The following is a 17,979-nucleotide window of genomic DNA, read 5'->3' on the forward strand; positions in this document are numbered from 1 at the left end:
AATGTTGGGGCCCGGCCACATAAACTTTATCAGTGTCATCCTCCTTGGATTTTTGTTTCTGCTGTGGCATTTATACTGAGGGGATATTTTTTGTCCCCCCGGGGCTATCCTTTCACACATTTCCAACCTGTTTTGCAAAGCCATGGTCAATCCACATTCCAATTAAAGCCCCTACCTTTGTCTCCGCTGGTCTGGAAAAGGGCATTATCCTCTTTTAACAAGACGAGGGCTTTGAGGCTAAGCATATCACCAGAACGAAAGGCCATGCCAACTGACTGAGAGGAACAATTACAGCATCCAGATGCTGTTTAATTCTGCTGACACGATATATCCTTGGCCAGTCTCTGCCCAACAGAGAATATGCACATTCCCACTGAATTTTACAAACAATTACACCGAATATGAAAATGTAAATCACAATGGGACGAACATTTCTGGGCACACTGCACTGAGACTTGGGAGAATGAGAAATTCTAAACTATCCTAACCAGGGATTAAACATGTGGCAGGTGTGTGTGTGTGGAATTAAATAAACAAAAAAAGAATTACATGAATAATCTTGTTGTTAGAAAGACAAGACACAACCGCCTCTCAATGGATTTAGTTGCATTAGGAATTGATGTAAGGAGCAGGCTCCATCGAGGGATCAGAATAATTAAAAGCATTATCTTCGGATGTGGTTGCATGGTTGTGTAGCGGTTAACACTCTCGTCTTAAAGTGGGAAGAGCTGCAGTTGGTTGAGCTTGGAGGCGTTTCAGTGTGTGATTTGCATGTTCTCCCTGTATGTGTGAGGGCTTTCTAAGTGTACTCCATTTTTATCCCACAGTCCAAAAACAGGCATCCATACATGTGAGATGAAATACTGCCTCTAAAACGCCGGTGAGTATGAATGTGTGTGACTGTCTCTCTCTCTCTCTCTCTGTTTGCCCTATGATGGAGTGGCAACCTCTTCACAGTGTACCCTGCCTTCACACTATCACCATGTATTTACCTTGGGTTAATATTGTAAATATTAATACTACTGAGTATTTCCCCCCCATACTTCCCCCTGTATTTCCATGTGTATATATGCATACACATATATCTAAATATCTATTTGTATATACAAAGTCTATCATCTTGTGTGCAGCTATCCTGTCTGTCTCTAAGTAGTATTTGTGCAATGTTGAGCTGCTGTGATGACTGAATTTCTTATCTTATCTATTTCACCTTATAACTTATAACTTGGACAAAGCGATACCAAAGAGGGAAAGAATTGAGCAAAACCTGCTACTCTGATAGTAAGATGGGTCTGAATGTTGTCAAGGGTAAATAAAACTTTTAATATGTGTACTCAACTGGTGTGGAGTGTAAATCCAGTTACCTACAGCCTCTGAAACAACTTTCACGCTCCCGAAAAGAAAAGCTGGATGTTACTTCTGTGTCAGACACTTCCAGTGAATCTTTGTGTGGCTATTTATCTATATGTGTGTGTGGTGTCACTGATAAGACTGCAGGAAGCCCGGCAGGCAAACCTCCTTCTGAAGTCGTCTTACCTTTCCATTACAGGGCAGCTGGGAGAGCTCAGATGAACACCAGAGGTGGGCTGCCAGCTTACAAGCTTTACAACGTAACCCCTGCTTGGAGTTTCCTGCAATGACACCAAAGCCATTCAGTTTAACACAACAGCCATCCTGGGAAAGCGTTTCTCTTATTGTCGGATAGTAATAGAAATCGTTAACACATATAGTAGGGTCTTTTCTGTCTGATGAACTTTAATCAATTGGAAGATTTTCATATTTTTGTGCACTTCTTTGACATTATCTTGCCTTTCTTGGTTTGTATTCAACCAATCAAAGCACCAAATTCAAAGTGGTTTTTTTGGGCGAAGAGAAAAATAAACGTGATGGAATTAAATGTGTCCATCCAGCTCATATGTAACTTTCTTTACAGCTTGAACACTTGGAATAGAAGTTAGTATGCACACAGACTACTCTAAATGGACTATAACGAGTAGACTTATGAATCCAGAGAAATAAAGGTTGTGAAATGCAGTTTTATAAAAGTGACACATTCAGAAATAGCCTTTTCTGTATCAACTTGCACAGTTTAAAATACTCTAGAACCAAAAATGCTTACCACGTTCACACAAGCTTGTCCTATTAGAGGAATGTTATCGGAAACAAGACCGAAGGACTTGTAGTCAATATTTCTAATTAGGACCAGTTCCTGTTGAGTAAACAGTTTCACTGCAAATTGTCTGTGGATAATCTTCAGTAATAATCTTCAGCTTTTTAAGAATGATAGAACTTGTTTCAGAAAACTAAAGTTTCCGGGAAAAAATTAAGTAGATGAGATGCATGTACCACGATGAAGCATATTTTGAACCAGAGAATCTCTTAAATACTCAAATACTTGTTTATGCAATCTGTCATTAATAATCTGCAGACGCTGGGTCAACGTGGCCACATCGCTTGCGCAGCGTCTTTGAAGCCAGTGGCTCCTCTTACCTACCTTGGATCATATGTTTGCATCGCTGGCAGCTGGCGGGCCGTCGGAAGACGTGCTCCTGGAAACAGTGGGTCTTAACGGGCTGCATGAGCTGGGCCTGAGACTTTAGCTGGTTCTTGGAGGTCACGGACAGACAAGGACTGATGGACGGTGAGTGTGACGACAATGAAGGGTTGGGGCTGACAGAAGGGGAGAGGGAGGGAGAGCGCTCGTAGGCTAAAGGGGACTCGGAGAAGGGGGGAGGAGATGGCGGGATCGGCGGTGTGGTGATGAGGGCTGATGGAGGGCGCGATTCGCCGTTGCTACGCTGGAAAAAGTTGTCCATGCTCTTGCTGCGAATGACGGACTTGAGGGAAAGGGAGCGCTTCAGTCGCTGCAGCTGCAAACAAAGAGAGAAAAAAAAAAGTTGTTGATGTGACCTTCTGCCGCAGAAGATGATTCAAAATGACAACAAGCTGCTTCAGAATCGAGTTTTAGGGAAATTTGCCCATCAAGGAAAACAAGAGCTGAAGAAAGCTGTGGGGAATGTCTGTCTCAGCATGTCACTGCCTGTAACACTTCACTTTATCATGAAAATAGGAAAAGGGCTGTTTTCTTCTAATTAAATACAAATATCAATAATGTCAGAAATAGGTAAAAAACAAAAACAAAACCCACTGCAATACAATTGAAACATGGAATCCTTTGACCCGACACTACATGTGACCTGATTATATTTAGGAATGCATGTGATTAGTCAGTTAAACAATTAAACAGACCTAAAACTAAACAATGCTGAACTCTTAAAGTATATAAAATTAATACCTGAAAGCACTTGTGCCGAATAAATATGTATAATATATAAAAGACATTCGGCCATCCGACCAAAACACCAAGCCAATTTAGTGAAGAGAGGAATATGTAATGTAATCCATCCATCTTCAACAGCGCTTTATCCAGTTCAGGGTAAAAGCAATTTAACAGGATCATTTGAAATGTCCTCGAGTGCAAATGGGACCGTTTTGTAGTTGTGTCATCTGGTGAGGGCAGCACAACCAGACAGGTTCACAGTCTCAGGTAGTGTTTCTCAGTTAGTTTTTATTAGTGTTATGATTTAAAAAAAATAAAATCCCATCCTATTTAATTAACACCGTTAAGAAAATAAAGATGACAGTGTTGTTACTGTGTTGAGTTGGAGTAGGACTGTCCTACATTCAGAAAGATAATTACTCCTCTGACTCTATATGTTAGGAAAAACAATACCCATATTTGATGTACATTGTCATTTGTGGTCATAAACATTTAACATATTTAAAGCCTTTATATAGCTTGAATGCCTAAATGCAGGTATTAAATTTGACTGATTGGAATTATTTCCTACTTCATTCATGTTATTCCAGGAAATTCAAGTGAAACGTTTTTGTCGCTCCTCAAAATAGAAAGGTTTCTCTTAATCGTCTCACCCAATGAAATGGAATTTCTGACCTTGTCCCTAATCTTCAGTTGTGTCCAACTCAAGGAGATGTGCAGTGTTTGACAGATCCGTCTGTTTAAAAACAGTCTGGAGGCTCCAGCCTCTGAATGTCCTTGTCTTTCTGCGCCGTCTTCTGATCTTCCACCTCCAGTTTTTACCCACTTCTCCTCTCAGATCCAAATTTGCCATCCTATTGAGAATTCAGCAGTCAATAGCCCTTAAACTTCATGTTTGATTAGCTTTAGTGAGCGGCCTGCACCTTTGCATTTGATGTAGTCAGAGAAGCACGATGGACACTGTATTTATGTTTGATTTCGCCTCTCTCCACGTCCTGCACTCCTGCCATCCAGTGTTCTTGGCCACATTAAAGAGGAACTGATAATGACAAACAATTACAGGGACTTAGGCGTGATGGGAACCAACATAGGAAAATAATAACTGCTTTGGACTCATCCATCAAGAGAATGGCCTGGAAAATGAGGGCAAGGACGTACTCGGTCCCTGAGACTGAAGAGTACCTCCTCGTTCTGCACAGAGCTCATTAGCTGTGGATGTGACTGGGTTGAGGACACCACTTTGATCACTGGAGCCGTGCCTCAAACTTCAAAGTCATACTTTATTTATTATATTCTGGATTCATGCTGAGTCTGTGTCTTACTTTTTCAATCTGTTTTTAGCAATGTAGCACAAGGTAAAAAAACAACTAAACAGCCACCCAACTGAAAACAAGTTGGCTTTATATCGTCGTCTTCACGTATGTTCGAAGTTGCTGCCGTGACTGCATCTTTGAGCTTAAAAACGCTCCACATCACTCATCTGCACTGCTTCACGGAAAAGTCAATCAATAGCATTGAGCAGATTCCTTTTTTTTTCCTCTTCTTTGAGCAACAGATTCGCAGATGCCAATTAGTTTGAGTGATGAAAAGAGTCCTCTCTGTTGACCCATTAGTGAGCTCCTCTCGTAAATGTTTCTCACAGAGAGCTGAGTCCATGCTTTTCTTAATGGCCTTTTCTTGGCTCGACTGGTGGCCCATTCAGTAATGGATGTTCTTCTCTATTAGGTTTCTTAACTTGTCCGACTTTGTTAATCCCCGCCGTACTGGAGGCCTGCCTTTATATTCCGCTTCCAAGGGAAAATGAACAACTTCTTCAAGCACAAACTAGACAACACATGTCCAATAATCACTGCCTTAATATATCTCCTTGAGCTTTTAAAAAGATTAAAAGAAAGACAAGAACGGGGCCAAAGAAAGGATGAAGCAAGTGAAAGAAAAATAGCTTGTTAAATAATGTGATGTTTGCAGTCTTAGATGCTTGTGTAATCACGAGCATTAGACACAGGATTTCTATAGAATACTATGCGTTAAATGAATTTGATGGGTTGTCAGCTCTCGATAAATATTACATGAAAAGGATGCAAAGAGCGATCCTATTTTTCAGTATTATGGAAACATTTCAGTGTAAGGTCTTTCAGTGTTTTCAGGGTCAGAATACCTTTCTAACCTTATCTGAAGAGCCACAGAGACATATAAGCAGATGAGAAAATAAACTCACACAGCTCACATCAAAGATTTATATTGTCTTGTTCTCATAGCCACATGATTTCTACAATATTAAATGATCAAGTTTAGGGCTACACAATATATCAAATATTTATCATCACAGCAATAACGACATTCCCAATATGAATACTGCAAATGAATGATGGAATAGAAATAAATTATAGTCCCATGCACTTTATTGCACTAGATTGTGTTTCTGGCGGCTTGTATTTCACTTCATTCTGTCAACAAAAACCATCACACCGGCTTTCAGAAATGACCAAAAACAACAAAGTCAAACGGGACCTGCAGACGTGCGTGCGATCAAAACGAAAAGCAAGCAGACCAAAATACGGTCCAAGAAGAAAAAGAGCTGGAAGAGTTATTTAGAAGTACAACGCACAAAGAAATCAGCACATTTAGATGTTTGTTTCTTTATCGGAAGTCAACCGCAACACTACACTACATTATCAGCTATTGCATGGTATACCATTATCATACAACAGCAATCTAGAACATCGCTGAAATGGTATCTTGATCTCAAAGCTGGTATTTCCATAGACGTGGAATTCTACACCACAGCACGTTGGTGCTGTTCCTCCAAATAATTTCAAGACTGTCACCTGTTTCAATGTCCTGTAAAACAAGGCGCCTGAGCCAAATAAAATGGCTTTGCCAATTTGGTGGAGGAAAACTTGCCTGGCCTTACATCAATTCCATCAGTGAAAAACGATGTTGTCCATCGACCGTGGCAGCTTTCCCAACCTTCCCAGAAGAGTGAAAGCAGTTACAGTAACACGGGAGGATTTATCTGACTTTGAATGTTTTTCATTCAGGACCCCGGTCAGCTCGGTTTCACAATTACTGCTGCCTCCAGCGTGGTGTGCTGCAACTTCAGTTCAATGCATTGTTGCCACTCAGTCGCTACCGGAGAAGTGTGCTGGTAGAATAACATTTTCAGTGTGATGCCCCCCCCCCACCCCCCGAGTAAAATGCCATTCCTACATCGAACAAAACAAAGCATTTTTGAGTACATGTCGACGGAGAGCATCGTGAATGCACTGTGCAAGCATTAAAACACAATGACAAATACATCCATCCTTAAGGACATACTGCCGCACACAAATCACCTATTCCACTATATTCTAGTCTAGTCATGGTTTTTATTACAGCTGCTGTTGACTGCCTTACATCCTGTAAAAAAAAAAAACTCCACTGAAAACAGAAGAAAAGTCAAAAGCTGACATCTAATGAATGCAAAGCTCCGCGCTTCTGCACGGCGCTCTGGCGTCTCTCTGTAAGGTTTTGAGAAGTCTATTTATGGATCACATAACTGGAGACTCATCACACTCCGAACTACTGACAGCAATTAGTGCATCACGGAGCGAGTAGTGTAGCGTACTAGAGCAGACAGAGGTTTGCGGGAGACAGAGCAAAGAATAAAAGTAAGTGTACGCGGGCAGTCAAAGAGAGTGAAGAATACTGTATATTCATGTTTCAGCCACAGGAAGTAGGGGAAGGAGCATAGTGAGGGGAGAGGATGAAAATACAGCGCCACCATCCAGCGGTCTCAGCCTGGTTCGCCGGCCGCCTCAAGACGAGCACGGAGACGTTTGGCAGAGGCTTCTAAAAATAGGCTGTTGTGGGGAATGCTTGGATAAATTAATGATTAAAGAAGTGAGGTGGGTGTTCAGAAAAGATGCCTGTGAAAGGCAAAAAGTCGGACTGCTGCTACTGACATGGAGTTGCGGCTTCAATGATTCTCCATTTATTTTTGCTGCATTAAAACTGAGGTATTGCAGGCTGGAGACTAGAAGACGTCAACAAACTGAAATTATCAAGGGCATGTTGTATTTCCTCTGAACACAATGTTCTACATCACCATGTTTGCAATTATAGTCTCTGCACCAATGTACTAAACACCATCTCTGAAGAATATTAAGTTCTTGACCTTGGCAAATGTGTTTTCTAGTACTGTGAATGACTTAATACAGGAAATGAAATACAATCATATAAAAACATCACGACTGATCATTTACAGGGTGAGATCACACCTGACAGTTTTAGGGAATGTGGAAAAGGTTTTTTTGTGTGAAAAAACAAACAAAAAAACCCCATAAATACAATTACATGCTACATCAATATGAGAATGGACAAACGTGTATAGGGTGAGCACCTAAAGTCAAACCTGCAGGAAAGCTGCAGAGGGTATACTCTTTACATAGAGGCGGAGATATTGCATATTCATGGAATATATAACAAGTATTTCTCTGCATGTGTGCCTACAGATGGCTCGTCTCACCTTCTGCTTTGCTTCTTGTCAACGAGTCAGCTCAGGTTGAGCTTCGTGCGAATACACATAAGCTGGCGCTTTCAGTCTCGCTCTGATTTGCATAAACACTTGCTCCATCAAGTTCATGATCCTTGTTTAAATTAAAATAAGGCTTTTTTTTTAATCTTTCGTCTTACATTAAAACTCGTGCTATAACAATATGCAGTTTGCTGTAAGCTCAAATAACTATTCATTAAATCCATCCATCCATCTGTTTTCGATGCGACCTCATCTAATAACAAACTCTCACATTCATAGATTGCTCCGGGCAACGTCACACGTTATTGGACTGTGGGAGGAGACCCAGAAAGAACCGAGGCATGCACAGATAGAACATGCAAACTCCACGGAGAAAGGCCTGGGTTGGATTTGAACAAACAAACCTCCTTGCTATAAGGCGACAGCACTCTTCAGTTACTTCATGAACCCAAATTCACTGCTTTAAAGTTACATCATTAGTGCAGTATGATGGAAGAACAGTGGTTTGCATGTTCTTCAAATAGAAGATGGATGCATGGGTACAATATGTTCAATGTCGTCTATATAGTACTCAACAGGGCCGATGTCAGTATGTAGCTTTGTATGAAGTACATTTTTTCTCCTGGTCTCCTGCCCTGCAGAAACTTTATCTGCAACTGAGACACAGTTGAGCCGTTTATTCCCCAGAGTCGGTTTTGCTTCGGTATACAACAAGCCCACTGCAGTGTGTGTCTCAGGATGTCTCTGGCTGTTTGTGATATTAAAAAATCTCACTGGAGCCCGATCAAGTTTGGTATTCTGCTTGTAGTGCCCTGTGCTTTGAATTAAAGGTGACCTCATTAGGAATTGTTCCAGCTGGACCATGTTCGGTAAAAAGTGCATCCACTGAAATGACCTTTTGTGCAAATTCAAAACTGTAATGCCTCGCCGAACGGGCTGCACTCCTAATAACGCAGGTTAGAAGCTATTGACAACTTTGTGAACCGGTCTAACATTTCACTTTTTACATTGAGAAGAAAATGAGAGATTTCATCAACCTCGACATGTAGAATTCTTAATTCATCTTCACTTTGCTCAGCCTGCCGTCAATGCTCCCGCTTTACAGCCTCCCTCTCTCTCAGGGCTACACATTTATTAGCACGTTTGGGGCTGTACATGTCCTTGTCCCTCAAACTTCCTGTGACTTCTACATGAGCTGAGCTTCACCTGCCCCTCAGGCTGGACGAGGAAACGCAAATCATTCACTCAATGACAAACCGGTGACTAATTTATGATGAATGCATCAGCAATATAAGCCTATCAGGTGACGGTAGAAAGGTCACAAAGTTAAAAGACGAAAAATAAACATGTTACACATTTCAAATATGACTATGCAGAGATGCACTGGTTGAACTGAATTTTACAGAAATATCACTATATACCTATTAGATGTTAGAGTAATCAAGGTAAAGTCTGCCATCCCATCTTCCTGAAGGCATTCGCATCTTTGCGTGTGGCATCAAAGTGTCTGGGCTGATGTTTGAAGGACTGTTTCCTCATACTTAGCGGCCACCAGCTCACCAGCTGCCAGCCAGGGCGTGCAGCAAAAGAAGCTTGCAGTTCCAAATCCGACCATTTAAAGGGCTTAACTGCACAAGGAGCTTTGACAGTTAGCAGTAGGTGACAATCACAATGGCTCTTTGATGTCTGTGCAAAAGGTAGAAGAACCAACTCACAGTTGGTTCCCTTTGATATCAACCTAAAGCCTTAACAAGGGTGTTATTTTAGAGATAAAACTATGATCTTCAAGATGCCGGAGAAATCTGGGAAAAAATACATTTCTGAAACATCTGTCCCCACGGGAAGACAAGTGGCACAAGTCGTACCAAGTTTTTGCCATTATGTACAGATAAATGAGTCGGCACGCCAAGACTTTCTCTTGTTTCACAGCGTCACACCAAACCAAGCCTCACAGACACCAATCACATTCAGTCACACCTGATGGAGGCTTAATTGTGTACACTTTTGAGGATGTTCAACAAAATAAGATGATTTTATTGGGCACCCCACGACAAATGTGCTTTTTAAGTGATATTCATGAAGTGATGGCAAAGCAGGACGTTTTAAATGTAGTCAGCAATGAATTATGTTCACTATCAAACTGTCTTTACATGACCCCATTACATCACATTTTGAGAGGACAATAGCTCAAGTTCACTTTCACATACTACGCCCACGTACCTATAAAAACTGAATAACTAAAACTGGACGAACACATTTAAACAAAACGTTTGAAAGCAGATCTACTCCTGCATGTATACAGGGCAATCAAACTGGAATGAGGTAAACAGCATGTTTAATAGTAAATATGAGCTCAAACAGAAGAAACTGACAGACCACTTATTGTAAACATGGTGAAAACTGATGGGAGTTCATTATAGGAGGGATACTAGGTCCATATTCCAAACTGACTCCTCCCACATTCAAACAAACAAACAGGCAGCCAAACTCAGTCCTATTCAAAGCACGCTCCCTGTGATGACATAAAGTACGGTTTTTATTCTTTCAAGACCTTCAGCTGACTATCACACTCGCGTTCACAGGCAGAGCTGCCGGCTGAGTTGAAATGATGACTTGAGAAAATACAAGTAAAAGATGATCGTGTTGGTTAATTCTCAAGTCTTGTTCTAAAAGTATGTTGTCCACAAATGATATTTGTTATCAGACTGCCCGCTACATTAACAACTTCACATGGTAAAGAATAACACACTCCCTAATGCAGCCGTATACGGTCAGCACTGAATAAAGTCCAGTTTTATTCCCAACTGGCTCCTCTGCACATGGGACTCTGCTGGATCAGCAACATTTCTGAACTCAATCAAGGACAGTAATTCATTGACCTCGTCATTAATCACAACGGAGCAAGGTCAACACTCCACAAGCACAATGCAGGCAAGGCGAAGAATGATTTATAAAGATTTTTGTTTTTGTTGTGTATTCCTTTTTTTGTGGCTGAAAATAACCTGCGTCTCCCAACTGATGATCTGTTTCTGAGTAAACTATAGTTTTCCACAAGTGAGCAGGACAGGTCAATCATTCTGGCAGGTCAAACACAAACACATCAACGTCTGTCAGAAGTCGGACGAGTGACTGATGTATCCCGCTGTGCTTTTTTTTTTTTTCTTCCTTCTTCGTATTTTCTTCATAGTCATTCTCTTATCCCCGGCAGGATCTCAGGCTGGCTTTCCTATTCTTAAATCACCTTTATCCTTTGAAGCGCTCAGGCAGCTACGCCAGCGAGTCACTCTGAGCTGTGGAGAAAGGTCTATTGAGATGTAAGAAAGGAGAGAGCGCTATGGCAAAGGAGAGACATAAAGAAAAAGCAGGGAGAGGTGGCATGAAGGGGAAAGGTTAATTTAAAACAATCCAATTAAGCAGGATAAGAGAAACAAAATGCACTGTGAGTGGGAGGCGAGGCAGCACTTGAATGGGGAAGACATGCTGATCCAGGTTTAGTGAGAGACGCTCTGACAAACGAATGAGAAAGGCAAAGTCGGACAGAAACTGCTGCCATCATTTCACCTCCATAAAAACGTCTGTGTGGGCTGAAAGTGCAGTAAACTTTATGAAGGTCCTGTGGAGCGAGGCAACGACACCACAATGTTTGATCTGCATCTACAAACCTCTGTTCCTGTGGGTTTTAAATATTTCTGCGCACAGTCGTCATTTCACCTTCCATGAAACATATGAAGTACAAGGGTATTTATCAGGGTTTTATTTTTATTTTGGGAGAGCCGTTATAAAATTAGGGGCACAGTGTAGTGCAGTGGTCAGCTCTGCCATCTCACACCCTGTGTGTGTGCTATGGGTGGAGTGTGTGATCGTCTGTACCCCTGTTTGCCCCGGGATCAAAAGATACCCTGAGTTTGTGCTATTTTGAGCTGGAATCAGCTTCAGCTCGGGCTGCACCATATTAAGTGAAAGTACAATACTTGATAATGTTGTTGAGTATTGCCATTAATCTCTTTCCAAATAACAGTCCTTTTTCTCTTGCCCCTTATTTCCGCCAGCTGTATCGATGCCCTGTTTATCTTTTCTATTTTTTTACAATCATAAGTACCTGTAGTTAACGCCAGCAGTGTTTCAGAAGCAGAGCCGTTTCTTCAATTTGCTGTTTTTGGTCATTTTTCTTTTATTTCTGTGTTTCTTACTGTTGCACTGCAGCCAATAGGCAAGAAATAATTAGGACATTTTTCTTTTATATTTGAAATTCTGTCATTTTGAATAAGCTCAGCATGAATGCAGGAAACTTAATTCAGTCCATCATGTTTGTTATGTGAATTACACATTGATATTACAATACTGATCAACTTTTAATATATTGTGCAGCTCCAGTTTCAGACTGATGGAAACATTAAAGTTGTTTTTCAGGACTAGTAAAGAGAGTCAGGGAATACAATGAGACAACAAATGTCCTTTAATATGGACAGTGAACATGTCTCTACTTTCAACTTCCTGTTTATCACACTTTTTGAAATACAGCAGTTGACTTATGTGAGATCAGAGGCCCACTGGAGGACTTTGTATTTTTTTTTCCATTTCACATGTTTTAGGAGTTTATATGTGGTAGATGAGCACAATTCCAAGTATTCAATAAAAATGTATTCCAAAGTTTATAAATATAAATTTTACTACTGTAGACAGTTGTTTTTCTTACTTGCAGTAGTGGCTCACGTGTTGTGCTTTTTTAATTCTGTTTGTTTTAACTGTCAAATTCACACATTTTGCAGACTTGTTTTTTTTTTTTTCTTTTTAAATATAATTCAGAGATAGATTTGCAGTTGCCACTTTTTCAGTCATGTCGCAGAATGTAGTTTTAAAGAACGAGTACAGACGTGAGAGCGGTGCTTATTCCCTCATGTGATCCTTAGGAACAAGGAAAATAAAAAGGGATGAGTGAATGTCAGACACTTGAAAGTCCTGGGCTGTCAAGTGATTCGAGTGGAATAAGATCATTTCTGGTGCAATCACCTTGCCTGTAGGTGGAGAAGATTGAAAGACGATTCATTCTTCGTCACTCCCTCTATTAGAGGGATTCTAGAAAGCTGGTGGGCCCACTTAGCGCTGTAATAAATACTCCGAGAGCTGAGAGAGGTAGAGGAGTGGGACATAAAGGAGGGCTGATGAAGAGATGAGAGCGACTGCACAGACAGGTGCGAAGAGAGGAGGAAGAAGAGGGAAAGCAGGAGGTAGAAATTGCTTTGAAATGAGTAAAGCCAAGTGAGAAGATTGAGTGCGACGCAAAGAATCAAGTGAAGCTCTGGAGATACCCTCGAGCAAACTACTCTTAAAGGGCCCCCAGTTGTAACGTACATTTAATCCCTTTCTCTCCTCCCCTCTCCATTCTTCTTCTGCGGGATGTGAAGCGGTCATGGCTGCCAGCAGAGGTTTTGGCAAACAATTGAGCTGCATGGCTGACACGGCTAGGAGGATTGTTTTGCTCCCAGTTCTGTTTCGTCTGGACGACCATTTGTGTGAATTATGACCCAGCCCCCAGCTCGACACAGCAAACATCTGCTCACTGATTGGCTCATAAATTCACGCAGCACCTCGATGCCCTCCATCCATTGTGCTGTCGGTAGTCAAACAGCAAGAACACGAAGCCCGCCGCGCCGGGCTTGCTCCACGTCCCCATGGTGAAGACCGGCGATGAACAATCATGGCGTGATTTGTTGGTGTGATATCTCCAGCAATTAAGCTCGCCATTGGAGCACATTTGTTAAAGCAAGGCTAAATGTAGACCAGTGACAAAGGCATGGATCCTTATCATTTTCACTAGGATTCATTTTTCTACTAAGATCATAAGACTCCTCAGTTTGACTTTGGAACGAGCGGCATTTGACTGGCAGCCCCATCATTAAAGGAAACATGCTGTAAACCTTAAGAAAATTATTCAGAATCAAACAGAAGTAGTAAGTGGTCTGATCAAATTAAGATTAAACAGAGTGAAATTAAAGAAGAAGCAGGTACATTTGAAGGGGTTACGTCTCTTTTGCAGACTTTTCAAGTCTCTCTTCATTGGTTGTGGCCATAAATGGTCATAATACTAAATATTTAATCAAATAACCAACAATAGAAGCACATAAAAACTCAAGAGAGTCAAGAAAGTAATTGGGTTATCACAAACTCAAGACTTTTTTTTTTTTTGCAGTGCATGTTGTACTTCTTATGATGGTCCCAATGGGACAGTGTGAACATCATACATACCACTTCTCAGCCAGAACACTGTACTTCTAATGATAAATGTATCCACACAAGACAATCATAAAGCCTTATAGTTTTACATAGAGCTGCATAATATCATATATGTGATGATGTTGATGAGTATTGCAAAAATGATGTGATCTGCAATAAATACAAACACTTAAGGGAATGTTTTAGCGCTCTGAATTTAGTTTTTCCAAATGACAGCGCTCTTTTTCTTAATATGTTACACCATGTAGAACTGGAACAAGTTTTTTTTGTTTGTTTTTTTTCCTATCACAAGTGCATCTGTAGTTTCCATTAAATAAGTTTGGGAAATGATCCAATGATTTTTATTTATTTCTTTTACTTGATTTTTCTGCTTAAAACTCTAGTGAGTTGTTTTAGTCATTTATTCATCTATTTTTTTATTTTGTGGCTTAATCGAAGTTTAATCCAGCCATTTTGAATATTCAGACCATGAATGCATAGAGCATAGAAAGACTTATCAAATTTCAGTCATTTTCAATATTAATATTGAAGCATTTTATCCACCTGACATAGAGGGAGGTCTTTACAATCACTGGTTTGTCGTGCACCCATTCACCTGTAAATGTGACAAAAACGTGCACACCTCGGTGTAATCCCGGTCTCTAACTTTAGAGTCAGGTTAGTTACGAGACTTAAAGCAGCTTAAAGTTGTTATGCAAGCCCTGCAGCCGCCACATCTCCAGCCTGGAGAGACGCAAAGCGAACGGACTTCTGCATCATTCCAATGATGATGTGCTTCTTTTGTTTCCCTGCAGTCGAGCCACGCAGTTAAACAAAAGCAGCAGGACAACAGAAAAGCCTCCGTTCTCCTCGGTTTGATTTGTATTGCACTCAGGTGTGTTACCTTTGATTCCTGCTGGCTGGGCACGGTGGCCTGCGGTCGGTGCAGGTTTTGAGGTTCGTTCTCCTTTTCGCTGATTTCCGTCATCTTGGGTCGGGAAATGCTCCTTCAACGGCAAAACTGAGCCCAAGTGACGAGTCCACGGCGAAAGATTGGGATATTAAAAACAACAACAACAAAAAAACTAGAGAAAAAGAGGTTTAAACCCCGCTGCACAGTCTCGTGTGAAGAGGTAGGGCGGTTTTTAAGACGCGCAACTCATCTTCCTGCTCCAGCAGCGTCCGTCCATCCATCCGGTGCGATGAGGCGTCCGGAAGGTGCGTCTCCTCTCCAAAGGATGAATCAAAATGAAGCTTTATGGAGAAATCGGTCCCAGCCAGGCTGTTCATGCACGGATCATTCCGCAGCCAGGTTTCTTTCTCTCCTCACACAGACGCGCTCCTACAACAACTTTGATTTCACTGAGCCAAAGTGCTGCGCTCGTCCTGATTGGTCCACAACGCCAAAACTACACCAGAAGCGCCAGTGGGACTCATCTGATTGGCTGGAGGATGATGACGCTTTCCGACAGTGGGCGGCACAAGATCCAGGTGAGAGTTACTGAATCCCTCATACATCTCTGTAGAAACGGCCTGAGAAACACCCACAACCCAAAATATGTTGCTTTGAATGATTAGAGAGGAACAGTGACAGAAAACTGTAGAACTGTACCTCAGATTCAGTTATTGACCAGAATCAAATCTCTTTCTATAAAAAGACACACATTTAGAAAAGCTTCACTTTAATATGCCTAAGATGATCTCTTCCACAATCAATGGGACCAAAATGATCTCAAACTAAACAAAGATAGAAATAATACCTACTCTATAGCTCAAGTCCATCCAGCTTCTTTTAAAAAATATATTTATTTATATAAACTTCTATAGATCTACGGATTATATGATCTGAATCACAGAATAGCTTTGCCGCTTTATGCTACACGAAACAAACCAAAATACACAACAAACTTGCTCCTTGTTATAACGAGTGGCAATCCAGATTAAATGAAACCGTGTGTTGATGCCAGCTGACTATAGATGTCACTCCAGCTGACACTCCAGCACAGAGCAAACACAAAGAGACAGACAACATACAAACATACACTCACATCTTCAGGTTATTTAGCATGTATGCTTGTTTTTGGACGATGAGAGAAACCCATGTATGCACAGGTCGTATACACAAACAACACACAGAGACACAAAGCCTGGACTCAAACCGTTCTGACTTATAATACAGCTGATACATCACTACGCAGCCCTTCTTTTAATGGACACCTACAATATGAAATGATGGTCTGATTAATTTTCCTGTTGTAGAAAATCCAGCTTTGACAAAATATATCTGACTGTTTTTCAATTGAATAATGTTAACTCTGAAGCAGCAGCATCAATGATAGTACATCAACCAATATTTTGTGGGCAGATTGGAAACGGTGCTTGGTCTGAATGTTCGCTCTCTTTGTCTATGAGCATAGTGGAACCATTCACAAGGCAGTGACTAGTCTGTGCAAATCCCCAGTCATTTGTATTACATGCTTAATAGTTCTTGAGAAAGAATGAAAGACTGACATTTCCTGTGCTTATTTTGTGATTGAATAAAACTATGTATGCCGTTTACTTATTTCATCTCCACATTCAAAAGGTAAAAACATACAATAGAAAAATGTGGTACATGCTATTGAAGATGTTTAATCCCACCATGTCCACAGTCACTCCTGTTTGCAGTCACATATGCATTACAATGATTAATCTTCTTAAAAGTTATGTTATACTTCCACTTCACTGCATTGAAGAAGGCCGTATTTTATATACAAAACTAATATGAATGCATGACAAGTACTGCAATGAGACAGGGTGACACTAGTATATAGTGTGATGACATAAAGAATAGTTTCTATGGGTTGATAATAACTCCAGATGTACCAGCCACACCTGTAAGCTCTTCCCACATTTGCAAGCATGATAAACCAAGAGACAATATGAATCAAACAATTTACAGAGTATTTGCATTGTCATTTGTCTGCAAGTGACAACAATTTTTATTGTTGAAACCAAACTTTGCTCATGACTGAGAACATCTGTAACCTTTGAGTTATTGTCTTTTTCTGAGACGCTCTCCATCTGTACATGTTGCTGTGATGAGTCGATGATATATTCAGTGGTAACAGTGTGATCAGTGGTTAGGCTCAATATTACCTAATATGGTGGCTGTTTTTTTGTTCTTTTTTTCAACCCAATCTCGGATGCTATGCTCTCAGAAGCTAGGTTTTGCGGCACGTATCTCTGGCAATAAAGGATAGTCTCCTTGGCTGGGTTAAAAACCAGAAACACATTTTCACATACATGTCAGTCCAGTCTCGTATAAACATTTGAAAATGATTTTTTTTCTGCTCTGCCATATAAACCTTCAAGGATGCTTTACTTCAACATGATTTAAAACACAGCAACAAAATCAATCAACTTGCAAAAAAAAAAAAAAAAAAAAAAAAAGGCTTTCAAAATGAGACAGAAACTTACAAAGAATAGGACCACAATAAAGTGCACCTTAAGACACCATAAGGAAGCGTTACTTCGAATAGGGAGCACTGGGAGCCAAGCATGGGTGGCTGATTCAGCACCGCGGACAGCTCCCCTCTCCTGCCTGCCTGCCTGCCTGCCTGCCTGCCTGCCTGCCTGCCTGCCTGTCTGCCTGCCTGCCTGCCTGCCTGTCTGTCTGCCTGCCTGTCTGCCTGCCTGCCTGCCTGCCTGTCTGCCTGCCTGCCTGCCTGGCTGTCAGCGAGTCTTCCACTAATTATCAGCCCTTGTGAAACCACATTCATACCCACCAAACTCTGTTTGTTTTTAATAATAGAATTTCTTTTATCATGCAAAGTTGATGCTGCTGGTTGCGGTAACAACCTGTGTAAAGTGTGTAGTGTGTGTGTGTGTGGGTGTGTGTGTGTGTGTGTGTGTGTGTGCCATCACACGGAGCTAATTATAGAACAAAGCAGTGGCACTGACTACTAATGGTTTTTGCAACTCGCGGCGG

General features: G+C 41.1%; 1 protein-coding gene across 1 annotated transcript in view; it reads right to left on the minus strand.

Annotated features, from left to right (window-relative positions):
- Positions 1–14,997, minus strand: part of LOC308118499 (SH3 and cysteine-rich domain-containing protein 2-like) — a gene marked incomplete at its 5' end in the record, with an annotated part of 29,000 nt that extends 14,003 nt beyond the window's left edge. The window contains 3 exons of the mRNA XM_080477945.1: positions 1,537–1,631; positions 2,495–2,870; positions 14,914–14,997. Of these exons, the coding sequence (XP_080334071.1) occupies positions 1,537–1,631; positions 2,495–2,870; positions 14,914–14,997 (555 nt within the window). The remainder of the gene's footprint in view (positions 1–1,536; positions 1,632–2,494; positions 2,871–14,913) is intronic.
- Between the last annotated feature and the right edge of the window lie 2,982 nt (positions 14,998–17,979).

This window comes from Lipophrys pholis (assembly GCF_963383615.2).
Source record: "Lipophrys pholis genome assembly, chromosome: 1".
Classification (NCBI taxonomy): domain Eukaryota; kingdom Metazoa; phylum Chordata; class Actinopteri; order Blenniiformes; family Blenniidae; genus Lipophrys; species Lipophrys pholis.